This window comes from Megascapheus bottae, chromosome 22 (genome assembly GCF_031878675.1).
Source record: "Megascapheus bottae isolate mThoBot1 chromosome 22, mThoBot2.hap1, whole genome shotgun sequence".
NCBI lineage: Eukaryota > Metazoa > Chordata > Mammalia > Rodentia > Geomyidae > Megascapheus > Megascapheus bottae.
In genome coordinates, this window is record NC_143530.1 from 24,291,821 (window position 1) to 24,306,395 (window position 14,575).

Consider the following 14,575-nt stretch of genomic DNA (forward strand, 5'->3'; position numbering starts at 1 on the left):
TATGGTCAGATGAGGACAGCTGTCTCAGGCCTCTGGAAAGGAGTAGCTTTCTCATTCCTTGTGGTATTTTGGGATACCTGCAATCAAATTTAATTTGTCCCCACTAGAAGATGATGTTGAAAGAGTTTAGGTATTCATGCTAAAAAGCCCTGGATCACAGAGAAAATGGAGCTATTCTTTTGGTTTATTACTTTTTGAGGTTTCATGTTTAGTAAAACTGTTCAGTGAAACTCATGTTTAGTAAAAATTAGCAAAAATATCTGGAACACTGGAGAAAATCAGGTGACCAACTCCAAACTGAAACTGAATACTACTTCCCTCCCGCCCCCCACACATATAATATACACAGCTAAGGAGAGAGGTAAATGACTAAAACAGGTTAGCCTGAACAATGATTGAACTAGAAAGACGCTGCTTTATTGGGAGATTACCCCAACCTGCTGAGGATTAGCTCAGACTGTGTAGTCTGATTGGGAAGAGTAGCTTGGCATCTGAAGCCTGCTTGGACACTGGGGAGACTCCCTGACCCTGTTTCATCCTTGCTTGACTTCTCTGGAAGACACTGGAAGTTACAAACACTCTCACACACCCTATGTTGGCTGATCTGCCCCACCAGGAAGGCTCATTATTTTTATTTTTTTTTCTCACTGATGACATTGGAAGTCAAAATCTACACACAATCTTTTTACCCTTGTCTAATAACAGTTTGTCTTTTCTCCATCAGTGAATGTTTTTCCCAAAGCTGTAAGGTTCCTAAGGCCTCTATTTTTATTCCCTAGCTCCTAAATTGGAATGGTCTACATTCATGTATGGGTAGCACCACAGCTGTGCTATCATAAAGTTTCTCCTTTACATGCCTCATGTGTGAAACTGAGCCATGTAGGTGTACACAGACCTTATTTATCCTTCATTAGTGTCACATGAATGTGCTGAAGGTTCATTTTACTGATATTTATTTTCACAGCTTTGAGGAACATGAAGTTAGGCTTAAGTGAAAGAGATGTAGAGGAGAAAGAAAGAGAAATGCCAATGGGCCATCCCTACGAAATGTTCCAATATGCTCCAGACTCTGAGGTAGAAGAGGCCCTATAAGAAATGAAGTTCACTCTGCTCTCTTTTTCCTATCCTGTGCTGGTAGAATGGACACAGGAGGTCCCTAGCTTTAACCTATTATTGCTGGTTTTATTGTGTCCAGGACTGGTAGATAAGAAAATCTGTAGAAACAGGCAGAAGATCCTGTGAATAGTGTCAGTATATGTTACAAATGTTTATGTAAATTTGTCTTTGTAGCAGACTGGTATGTATAATAATGTTTTTAGGTAGTTGATAAGTACAGACTTTTTAATGAACATTGGGGTGGGAGGGAGGGGGCAATGAGAAAATACTGGGAAGGCAAAGAGGACTGAAGTAAGTTACTTATACATGAAGATGTATTATGAAACCTATCAAATACTGCTTGAAAAGGGAAGGAGACAGAAGGTGAAGAGAATATAATAAAAGTGAAGATGTCTATAATGCACATATCTGTGGAATTCTCGTAATGAAACTCCTGTGTACTATTAGTGTTTGTTAATAAAAAGAAATAAAAGAAAATGTGTCATGAAGCATGTGTGCTGTTAAGGTCTCATCCTCACATCACTTTAGTTACTTCCTCCTTCTATTGAGTTCTAGTGAGGCTGTTTCCTTCCTGGTTGCCTGTGTCCCTGAACTCAAATCTCAAAGAGCTAAACTTGTTTAAGAAAAAGAGGAGAAAGAAAGAAAACTTTAAATGTCATTCCAACATTGGGGACTACTCTGATCAGATGTGGTATTGGGATGTCATTAACAATATTTAGTATTTACACATGCATGCACATGTGTACAAGCACACACACATACACAAACACACACCTTAACATCTGTGTCTTGAAATGTTTAGTGGACCTGGAAAAGTTCCTAATATTTCCTTCTATATGAAAAGCTCCTCTAATTTTGTTGTTACAGAGGATGAGGTGTTAGCAACCAGCATTCTGATATAAAACTGTAGGAAAATGGCACTGCGTTGCTAAGTCCCTATGTCTGCTGTTGACTTCACCTTGAAGTTTTCCTCTCTTGGAGACTCCTGAATTTTCATTCTCAGCTTCATTGCTTCTGTTCATTAGCTGGCTCAGCCACACAGGTACTTACCTTGTTTCAGTCTCACAGGAAGGCTGTCAGGACACAGGGCTCCATCTTCCTGTGTTAAATACTGAAGATTCGATGAATCTGTGAGGCGAGTTTGCAGATTGGGTCTAGGATTTCCTTAGGATATTAAAATTAAGTTAAAATTTGCTAAATGGTAACTACGCAGACATAATGAAAAAACTATCATACTGTTTTGAGAATTTTATTTGCTCCAGAGATTTAAGCTGAGCCTGCATTTTTCTAGACTAGATGAGCATCACCCTTGTACTGGGTACAGAAGTCTTTAATGATTATAACTACTTTGACTAAGTGAACAGCCAAAATCATTTTCTTTTTTGAAAGTTTAACTTTCTTGTGACTCATATAAATACTACCAATTGACATATTATTTGAAGAGAAAATTTTGCCTAAGTTTATTGACACCTTCGAAAGACTCCATTATCTCAGCCACAGGTTGAGGACCAAGCTTCCAACATATGGGTCTTTGGAGGATATTGCCCGCCCACAAAAATGATGGACTTGGAATAATACTATCTATTCCTTATGGTACTTGCCAGTTCATTGATTTATCCTCCCTGTTACAAACTCCTTGAAGAAGGAAATGTATTTGCCCTTATATACTCAACACCCATAGCAGTGATATAGTGCTAACATGGAATAGAGTTTGAAGTTTGGTATTGATCTTCCTCCAGCACTGTTCTTTCTGCTAAGGATTGTTTTTGCTATATGTGTTTTTTTTATTATTCCATATGCATTTTTGAATTGCTTCCTCTATTTCATTGAAGAGTGACATTTGAATATTGATAGGTATTGCATTGGATTTGTAGATAGCCTTTGGCAGTATTACCATTTTCACAATGTTAATCCTCCCAATTTAGGAGCATGGGAGATTTTTCTACTTCCTTAGTTCTGCTTTAATTTCCTCATAGAGGTCCTTCACTTCCTTGGTTAATTTCTAAGTTTTGTTTTTGTTTTTGTTTCTGGTGTGTGTGTGTGTGTGTGTGTGTGTGTGTGTGTGTGTGTGTGTGTGTTTGACGCTATTGCAAAAGGAGTTGCTTTCCTGATTTTTCCTGATTTCAGCCTTGATTTACTCATTGATGGCATACTTGAAAGCCATTGATTTTTGAGGGTTGATTTTATACCCTGCTACTTTACCAAAGCTTTGTATCAGCTCCAGTAACTTGGGAGTAGAGTCTATAGAGTTCTTTAAATACAGAATACCTGCAAAGAGGGAAAGTTTCATTTCATCTTTCCCTAGTTGGATCTCCTTTATGTTTGCTTGCTGCCTTATTGCTCTAGCTAGTAATTCTATTACTATATCGAAGAAGAGTAGAGAGAGTAAACATCCTTGTCTCATTCCTGATTTTAGAGGAAATGGCATTAATTTTTCACCATTAAATATAATGCTAGCTGTAGGTTTGTTATATACAGCCTTTATTATACTGAGGAAAGTTCTATGGATTCCTAGTTTCTCCAGAGCTTTCATCATAAAGGAGTGTTGGATCATATCAAATGCTTTTTCTACATCTAAGATAACCATGTAGTTCTTGTCCTTGCTCCTGTCGATGTGATGAATTATATTGATTTTTGTATATTCAATTCATAATAACATTAAAAATACTTTACTTTTCCATTTTTAAAATGAGGAAAGCTTGTCTTAGAAACATAAATGTTGGCCCAATGGTGTAGTAGATTCAAGTCCAGGTCTTTCTGGTTTCAAAGCTTCAACTCTTTATTCTGAGGCTGATCTATCTTCCTCTATCATTGAGCAACTGAGTCTCAGAGAGGAAATTGTCTGTCAAAATCTACATGGATGGTGAGCAGCCTTTAAGAATTCTCTAAGATGCCTAGCCTCTTTGAAAAGAGGCAAGCCAAGAGACATCTACAAATGACAGACAGTTCTGTTAGATGGAGGAAAGAGACTAAAAGTGGAGAGAAAAAAGACAGAATAGAGCAAGGGAGATAAAGCTGGGTGCCAGTAGCTTATGCCTGGGTGGGAGGCTGAGATCTGAGAATCTCAGTTTGATGCAAGCCTGGAGAGAAAATTCCCTCTGAGATTATTTTTTCTTGATTTAAGCATGTTCTTTATAGAGAACGTGCTCTTAGTAGAACTAATTAAGAAAATTAAGGTTAAGGGGGGGGGAGGGAAATGGATACCAAGACATGTGAAAGGGTATCAATGTACGTGAATTAATGCACCTTCTATCTGGCAAATATCATGTAACCCTTTTACTAATTACAATAAAAAAATGCAAAAAAAAAGAAAATTAAGGTTAAGTGTTGTTATATTTGTGTTTTTGGTAAAACGTTTTAATTTTTATTTTCTTCTTATCTTTTAAAGTAGTTGTGCAAAGGGATTTTAATTCAACATATTAGTTACAGTGCATCTTGACCAATGGCTCCCTTTTCATCATTCATCTCTTCCATTTTCTTTGTTGCTGTTATTTTTTAACTTATTTGAAATTTGAAATTGTAAAGGTGATGTAGAGAGGGCTTACAGTTATGTAAGTCAGGTAATGAGTACATATCCTTTTGAACAGCGTTAGCTCCACCCTCAATCTCTCCACTTTTCTCCTCCTGACTTCTCTCCCCTTTAAGTTGTATAGTTCACTTATACTGTTTGCAGTTGTTTTTTTTTTCTTTCCCATTTTCTTTGGTTTATTGTATCCCCTTCTGAAATTGTTTTTTGATTTCAGTATTCTTTGTCTTGTATATAAGTTTATCTGATGGAGGGGAGGGGAAGCACGGAAATTGTGGGACAAAGGGTGAACCAACTCACCAGCGATACTCACCAGACATCAGGTTAAAGACTCTTATCTCCAATTAATGCCCAGAACCAGAAGTGGAGCTATGGTTCAAAGCTAGCTTTGAGTAAAAAGAGCTCAGGGTCAGTTCGCAGACCCTGAGTTGAATGCGCACGACCAAAAAAACTAACAACAAAAAACAGATGGAAAATGGTCTGTGATGGAAGATCTGGTGAACTCTCAGTAATATTTCAATAATATTTCAATACATATTTAGTTGGTAACAAATGCTTCGATGTGTAACAAGTCTCTTGACCAGCAGAGGGTCAGTTGATGTTTACTGAATACATTTAAAATATCATTGTTCTGCCAGGCACCAGTGGCTTACTCCTCTAATCCTAGCTACTCAGGAGGCTGACATCTGAGGATAGTTGTTTGAAGCCAGTCTGAACAGAAAGTCCATCAGACTCATAAGAGTCCAATAAACTAGTCAGAAAAAAAGCTGGATGTGGTGCTGTGGCTCAAGTGGTAGAGTACCAGCCTTGAGCACAAAGGCTCAGGGACAGTACCCAGGCCCTGAGTTGAAGCCTCAGGACTGGCAATAAAATAAATAAATAAATAAATAAATAAATAGTTTTTTCTGTATTCCTTGAAGAATCTTTGGAGACAGCATTTCTTTTCCCATCTTACAGATGAGAGAACTGTGGGTAGTAAAGCCAGTACTTCATAAGTATCTTAAAAACGAGTGTCAATAAATGCATGTGTACTTAGCTGGCTCTGCCATGGTATTCTATCTTCCTGATGATATACAACTGTATCTCATATACAGTAATTCTCCTTTGTATATGAAAATTATTGTATATGAGATTCCATTCACAGGTTTTTCTGGATTAGTGAGGAAAGTGAGAAGAGACACATGGGGGTACAGTTAAGTGGTACTGATAATGGCTATTATTATTTTCAACTTAGTATTTGTTATATATTACTCTGAGAATAGGAATGATGTATTGTCTCAGAGTTATCTGAATTTTAGTCATATATACCCTGCTTTCAAAATTTTTGTTTATGCTTGTTTAAATAGTGTACAATTAAAATATAAAATTATTTTTTCAAAAGTTTAAATATACAAATTATTAAGTATTAACTATTTAAAATAGTACTTCAAATACCATAAGATGAATTATTCTTTGAAATATTTAAGTTGGCTTGATGTTTAAATACAAATATCTACTTTAACATCATGTTGTTATTAAAAATAGAACCTGTAAAGGCTGTGGTCTGATGTATTTATATGGATTTCCCAGTAAAATTTAGAATTTTACTAAATTTACTAAGTTCTAAAATTTTAGAACTTGTGTGTTCAGACAGAGGTGGCCATGACTGCATGCAGAACAGGGAGCACTTCATGCGCTCTAGTCCTGATTTTTTGTAGCCCTGAAAAAATGCACACATGGTTCAAACTGTAACTTACCCTCAGGATGAAGGCAGAGGACCCAAAGAAAGTCCCTTGGGAAGTGCTTGATGAAAACGTAGCTACAAAACAGAATATGGAAAAGAATATACATTACTAGATAATTTAAATAGAGGGAGGGGGTGGCATGAGCATTGGTAACAGTAGTGATGGTATGAAGGAGAATACCTCTTGGAAACTGGGTTTGGCCAAGGGGTATGGAATGAAGGGATTGTAGAGCAGTATGCAGTGTGAACTAGTGGCTTCCATGGCAAGCTCCGACCTCATAAGTTTTGATCCTAAGTTTCATGAGATTCCCAATATTTGCATTTGGCTCAGAGTTAGAGATAGTTGGAGCTCTGTCTGATGTTGATTAAGATATAAATAGGCTCTATGCCACATCTGTCCATTCCACATCCTCTTCCAGTACCTATGAGATGTCCACAGGAGTGAGCATTCCAGACTTCCAGAAGGGCATAGCACTGCAGGTAGAGAATGATGCATAGTTTTGCCTAGTTATCCTGAACACTGAACAGAAAGGTTTCTAGGGTTTTGTCTTATAGTAGGCCTGAGCTAGTATAGGAGACATGGCCAGCTTGTTCCTACTAATCCCAGAAAAAGTCCCTACCAGGCCAGAGAAATGATGAACATTTTTGCAAATTGAACCCCAAACCAGCAGATGATCAGGAGAAAAGTGATGCTCTCCTTTTCTGAAGACTGAAGTTATGGGACTCTTCACTGTGTCAATGTCTGTACCAGCCAGGCTTTGTGACCCTTGACTACTGCTGCAAGATGCTGGCTATTCCTAGGCAGGAGCCAGTCTTATCCTCCTCTGGCCTGAATCCTACTGGCTAAGCTTCTGGGTTTCCTACCCTGCTGCTTCTCTGTCTGTGAGGAAAGGGTACTTGAGAAAACTGCAGGTGTCTCCAGCAATGTGGGCTCTGGAATGACAGTCCGTTTCTCTATGAACCATGTCAGGAAACCCTGGTACAGGAAAGGCTTGCAGCCTCCTTGTATCTGGAGGCTTTGGACAAAGGGGTCCAGCCTAGCCTGCTGTGTTGTGCATGGGAAGGGAACAAAAAGGTCCAGGAGAGGGCAGTGGTTCCATGGGGCAATTGTAGCCTGAGTATAGGGGGACATGCTGAGTGGACTAGGGCTAGTGCTAAGAGTGTAGAGCAGGGCCAGGAGTTTGGCCTAGTGGTAGAGTGCTTGCCTAGCATTCACGAAGACCCAGGTTCGATTCCTCAGTACCACATACATAGCAAAAAGCCGGAAGTGATGCTGAGGCTCAAGTGGTAGAATGCTAGTCCTGAGCCCAAGCCCAGGACTGGCAAAAAAAAAAAAAGAAATGAAAAAAAAAAAGTGTAGAGCAGAATGCCTGGGCAGAGACGCCTACATGCATCCAAGGCTTAAGGAAGTAACATAGAAGCCAAGATTTAGAAGGACTTTGCTGAGCAGAGAGCAAAAAAACCCCTAAAATGATGGTTCTGCTTCCTCCAGACATCCACACAGGGTTCCTGATGTGCCTGAGAACTGCTGGCCTCAGGAGGAAATTATGGAGCCACATAACCTCTGCCTGTGCTAAGAGTAAAAAGCATTCAAGATAAACATTACTTCCTGTGTTGTCCCCTGCTATTTTTCTTTTTATTTTAATGTTCAACTGTCACATACAATTTGTACATGTATTATGGGGTTCCGCATAATGACTTAATACATGTATAATATAATGTCTAATCCAAGGTAAGCACATTTGTCTTCTTTTGTTTCTTTTCTTTTCATGCCTGATACTAGGTCTTGAATTCAAGGTTGGGGCATTGTCCATTACCTGTTTTTGCTAAGGCTGACACTCTACCTCTTACGTTACAGCTTCACTTCCAGCTTTTGCTAGCTGAAAGAGTCCATAGACTTCTCTTCCCAGGTTGGTTTTGAAGCTTGAGCCTCAGCTCTCAGCCGCCTGACTTGGTAGGATTACAGGTATGAACCCCTGGCACCTGGCTATCATTTCTTTGTTGTAAAAAATGTTTCAAATCCTTATTTCTAGTGTTTTTGAAATATATTGTCACTATCCACAGTGATAATAGGACACTAGGAAACTTATTTCTCCTCCCCAAATATAACAGTTCTCTCTGACCTTCCTCTTTTCCTCCCTTTTCCTACTCTCCCTGCCATAACCACCACCCTCTTAACTTCTGTAAGTTCAGCTTTTTAAAAATCCCATAGAGCATGAAATCATGTGACACTTGTTTTGTGTGCCTGGCTTAGTTCACTTTACATAATAACCTCCAGTTTGATGCATGTTTTGTGCTAGAATTTGACCCTATTTTTCTGGCTGTTTGTATATATTACATATATGCTGTCCTGTGTATTATTTTTGCCAGTCCTGTGGCTTGAACTGAGGGCCTGAGCACTATCCTTGGGCTTTTTTTTTCTCAAGGCTAGAGCTCTACTACTTGAGCCACAGCCCTACTTCCGGCCTTTTTCTATGTATGTGATGCTGAGGAATCGAACCCAGGTCTTCATGCATACTAGGCCAGCACTCTTACCCCTTGTCCAAACTTCTGGGTCCCTGTGTATTTTTATTTTGCCAGTCCTGGGTCTTGAACTCAGGGCCTGAACTCTGTCCTTGAGGCTTCTCAAGGCTAGCACTTTAGCCACAGCACTACTTCCAGCTTTTTCTGTATATGTGGTGCCAAGGAATCAAATCCAGGGCTTTGTGAATACTAGGCAAGCATTCTACCACTGGGCCACACCCCTAGCCCTGTCTTCTGTGGCATTATATTGGCTGCTTGACGCTGACTTTGATGGAAGTATTTACAACACAGGAATTAGTATACATCACAAATTAGGCTTCCCTTTGCCCTCCTCCTGCCACCTGGTTATAAAATATCTATCAACACAGCATCAAATGGCATTTAGCTGGCCATTGAACGCCCCTTCCTCCTTCTGGTTTCACTGTATTTGTAGCGTTAGATTAAAAGGAGTGGTGGGAGAGGACTGAGGTCTCTCATTCTTTAGTACAGCAGAGTAGCCTTTCCTTGGTGAACTTTATGGTACCCAAATGCTGGCTCCTAAATACTCAAAGTGAAGGGAAGAAAGATCCAGGATCTTAGTTGTAGGGATGGGAGGAGAGCTCTGGGAGCTCTTACCCCATGAGGCCTGGCTTTCCTCAACCAAGTCCCATGACTGGCCATTCTACCTTTTTATAAAACAGAGAAATCCCTTTATCTGCTTGTGTCTCACTGGCCATCTTTCCATTCTTCTTCACTCCCTACTTTTTGGAAATCTACACATGTTATCTCTGGTGAGCATTCTACTTGCCCAGGCACTTGCTTTACCTAAATAAAGTTGGGCACTGGTGGTTCACACATTTAATCCTAGCCACTCAGGAGGCTGAGATCTTAGGATCGAGGTTCAAAGCCAGTCTGAGCACCAAAGTCCATGAGATTCTTTTCTCCAATGAACCACCGGAAATGGCACTGTGGCTCAAGGACTGGAGTGATAACCTTGAGCTGAAGAACTCAAGGACAGAGCCCAGGCCCAGAGTTCAAGGCCCCCTGACTGACAAAAAGTAAATAAATAAATAAGAATCTCCACTACCAGAAGCTAATGGTCCAACACAATAGGGTCATTGCAATTCTCTCCTCACGTAGCTTTTCACATATGCAGCCCCTGCTTTTCTGTTCCAGCTGAACCTTTCCTTTCCTAAACCTAACATTGCCAAGTGGTGGAGCAGAAAGAAAAAACGTGGGGGGGGGGGGGACTACTTCTGTTGCCATCACTCCAGGCTTTATTAATGCAGCTGTCTCTCCCGTCCTTGATCATCTCATCATGCTCTTTCTTATATAAGCCACACAGATTTGACAGGAATAAGACCACAACTGGAGCTGGGCACCAGTGGCTCAGGCCTGTAATCCTAGCTACTCAGAGGCTGAGATTTGAGAACCATGGCTCAAAGTCAGCCAGGGCATGGAAGTCTGTGAGACTCTTATCTCCAGTTAACCACCAGAAAACTGGAAGTGGTGTTGTGGCTCAATGTGGTATAGCAGTAACCTTGAGCTGAAGAGCTCGGGGACAGTGCCCAGGCACAGAGTTCAAACCCCACAACAAACAAACAAAATTCTGCAACTGAATGACTGTTCAGAGTGGCAGTGGTCTCAAATGTCACCCTTTATTCCAAGATTTAAGTTCCAAGATTTAAGTGACCCTCCCTCCCCTGCCTTAAGGGAGGCATATTGACTGCAGGAAGGAAACAAGCTTCACTCTTAAATTCTATTCTGAACCCATCTATATCAATGTTATTTCCTAGTGTTAACAGGGGGGCCTATCACTATGCTTTTTCTAGTACTACATAAAAGGCACATAAAATAATGTACAAGGTCAACAAGGAGTACCTGTTTTGGAAGGTTTCTGACTAAAGAAGAATGGAAACTGTTGCAATGGGTAGAAATTTGTTCTACTTTATTTTGATGTTGTTATTCTTTTCATTTAGACATTCTAAATTCAACTGTTATGTCATTATTAGTAATTCCAATTTCTTGTTTAATTTCCATGCAAGATAGAGCTTGCCTGTAATGCATTGATAGAGATGAGTTTCTATATTTAGTAAAAGAGATGCTATCTGTAACTTACAGGGAAATGATTACATCAGGTCCTCTGTTGATGAAATAAACCACAAGAAAGAAATGAGGCATAAGAGGATACAGCATCTTACATACCACCAAGAACCAAGACTAGTTGACTTTGGTGATGGTGGTTCTTTAGTCCCCAAGCACTCTCCGAGTGAATGAGCCTAATTGCCTTAGTGCCCTCTGGGGTTAAAGGTAGAGTAATGGTATCAAACAATTTCATTTGTATCCTGAGGAAACAATCACCACAAGCTGCCAGGATACTGGTATTTTAGAAAGGACAAGACAGACATACATCATGCTCCTCTGACTTGCCCAAACTCCCTCATACAAGCAACAAGGGACTTCGGGAAGCTCACAAAGGTTATCCTTTCATTTTTCTAACAAAGAAAACTGAGGCACAGGATGGGAAGATGGCCTGATGGGATCATGTGTGTGACCAAGCCAAGAATGTCTAAGCTGATCCCAGCCTTATTCTTCATGTTCTAATATGGAACTCTCTGATTTTCTTCCAGCACTTGATGTGTCCCCACTTGTCCTTCCCCCAACACTCCCAATATATTGCTTTTCCCCTTCCCTTCCCCATTTCAAATAAACAAATAAATGTACATACAACATACCAGGAAACAAAGTCAGATACAGTAACAACATGAGATAAACCATAAGGGGGAAAAGAAAAGAAGTAACTCCATATAGTACATTAAGTACAACAATCACAAAGATAAACCTCTTGTTTCCATATCCTAGAGTTCGTTTCACTTAGTCTCATTCTATATGGCCCTATGTACATAGCTTTTGAGCTACTGTGATTCTCTGCTAGGAGAATCTTAGATGTGTACTAGGTATTACAAATGAGGGAAATCATGGAGCCTATGTTCCTTTGGGTCTGGCTTACTCCACTTACTATGATTTTTTTCAAGTCTTTCTATTTCTTTACCAATGGGGCAATGTCATTATTTGTGATGACAGCATAGAATCTATTGTGTATAAATACCACAAATGTCCAGAAACAAGGCCACGCTAAAGCTACTAGCACAACAATGCTCATTACAGCATTATTTACAAGAGCTAAGATATGAAACTAACCCAGATGTCCCTCAGTAGATGAATAGACTGTGCATTTTACACTTATTGCAAATATCCATGAAACATTGTTGATTTTTGTTTCTCGAGTTTTTTTTCTTATATATTTGTTCATCTGTCTTTGAGAGAGTAAGGGAGCACAGAAATAGAGGGACAAAGAATGAAAATATGCAGTCACAGCATTCATTAGACACTATTTTGAAAATGAGCTGTACAATTTGTGGGCAATGAATGGGAAGGAAAAACTGAGAGAAAGAGAAGAGGTGACATTGCCCCCCCCAAATGTGCTCATTATCCATCTTATGAAATTGTAGGCACATTGTATACATTACTTTATAATAGCAATTAAAATATATACAATAATCTTTATGAAACAGACCACAGTTTCATGTGTTCAGTAGTCACACACGGCCAGGAGCTATTGTTCTGGAGCATGAAACGCTGAATTTTGTTTCTTACTGATAAGATCTGAAACATCTTACTTTTGAGCCTAGGATTCTTTAGGTATAAAATGAGGCCCATGTGGGTGAGAGTCCAGAATGTCTAGGAAGCCAGAAAGTCTAGGCCATGAGTGCGACCTATGGCAGCAGTCCAAGTTCTTACTGGATTCACTACTGTGGTTATAAGGTTTAAATTTAGTATGCTTATTGAAAGATACCGCCACTGGGTATTCACACAGGAGAGAGGACCCAACTGTAGGGCCCTGGCCAGATGGGAGATTTGCACATGGCCGAAGAATGCTCAGTGGCTTGGCTTGTGCTTATCTAGGGAAGTGGCAGGGAGAAGGTGTGGCCAGGTGAGGGGGGAGGTGTGGCCACACCAGATGTGGATGTGCCCTTACAGCCTGGAGCATTCCCACACTCCAATGGGGGAAGGAGACTGTGAGTTGGGGGTGATGGTCCAGGATATGAACTCAGAGAAAGGGGACGTAACTGCCTTCAGATGTGCGAGATACCGAGAGCAGGATAGGGAGGTACCACAGCCTTCCTGGGGAGACAGAGGGGGAAGCACACAGGATTCAGAGAAACACAGCTACAGCCCTTATAGTTTACCCTGAATGGCATTTCAAGACTACATGGTTGTAGAGATCTCTAGTGATAAATAACTTCATTTAGTTAAGGAAAACCCCTTGCATAGTAGACACTGGGTTAGTTACCAAGGAATTGAACTTGGTCTTCATACATGCCAGGCAAGCACTCTTTCACTAGATGAAACTCCCGGCCCAAGAATTCTATAATTTCTATAGCATTTTTCTTTAAAATATCTCTAAGATCTAAAGCATATTTCCTTCAGTTAATTATCATGAAGACTTCTGTACAAAAGAGGTACAGGCACCTCTTTTATTGCTTACTACTAGAAGTTGTACTGGGTAAATCACAATGTTATACATGTACGTTACATTTATAAATATACGTAGAGTGCCTACAGTGTAAACAGTGACCCTAGAGTTGTATAGTGTAAACCCTAGAGTTGTACAGTGCATAGTGGCCCTGAGTTGTCATCAGTCCACTGGAGAAAGCAGTTACATGAATTAGTTACAAGAAAGGCAGAGTGAAACATGTCCAAGAAAGGAAAAATCAAAAACAAGAACATGAGAAGACAAAGGATAAGGAAAGAAATGCTCTTGGGAAGATGAATGTGTGGAATAGGTAGAGAAAGAGGTTTTCCTGCCCTGCTAGCAGGATTCCCGTATATTTTGCTGCTGAAATGTGTGGTTTATGCATCTTCTGCAATATTTCTGGGCCTGTCATTAGGCCCTGGGGATGCTACATAGAAGCTGTGGGGTCTTATAAAGAGCCTCATCACTCTCCACAAGGGAAACTTAGGTCAGGAAATGAGCCTATTCTTCTTCCCTAGTGGTGTCCCCCATTGTTAGCAGCTCTGGAACACGTGTGAATCACATGTGGAAATGGTACCACTGATCAGCAGCCATAAATGTCTAGGCTGGGTTCCAATGTCCACAGCCTTTTGCCTCAGTGCCTATGAATGCAAACTTTAGAAACGGCTGTGTCCTATTTGGTGCCTGCAGATTCATGATATTGGCCTTTTTAGTCCTGTTCACTAGACAAGTGGGCTGACACAAGCTCGGGTCATCTCCCTGTGACCATTTATATTGAGTTATAAGAACTGTGACCAGGGTGGGGGGGTAGGGTAATGGGACCAAGACATGTGGAAGGGTATCAATGTATGTGAATTAATGCACCTTCTATCTGGCAAATATCATGTTACCCTTTTATTAAATACAATAAAAAAATAAAAATTTCAGAGAAACAAACAAAAAAAAGAACTGTGACCAACACGACTCTGGCAAAGTAAACTGTACACTTGTGCTCACACAATGGGAGAAAGAAGAGTTAAAGAGAAGTGGGAGACTCTAACTTTGTGGAGTCAGGGTCAGTCAGAGTGCTGCCTCAAATCCCACTTTCAAAGAAACAGCCCTGGCTTTGCAACAAACTGAGAGAGTGTGTGTGACCACATCCATCAAAGGTTCCTCTCACAGCCTATCCAAC

At 40.2% G+C, this 14,575-nt stretch overlaps 1 protein-coding gene across 2 annotated transcripts in view; it reads right to left on the reverse strand.

Moving 5' to 3' along the window:
* Exoc2 (exocyst complex component 2) overlaps positions 1-14,575 on the reverse strand; it is a 223,616-nt gene that overhangs the window by 42,195 nt on the left and 166,846 nt on the right. For both annotated transcript variants that reach the window (XM_090356361.1, XM_090356362.1), the window contains exon 27: positions 6,379-6,440. In XM_090356361.1, coding sequence (XP_090212487.1) covers positions 6,379-6,440 — 62 coding nt within the window. The remainder of the gene's footprint in view (positions 1-6,378; positions 6,441-14,575) is intronic.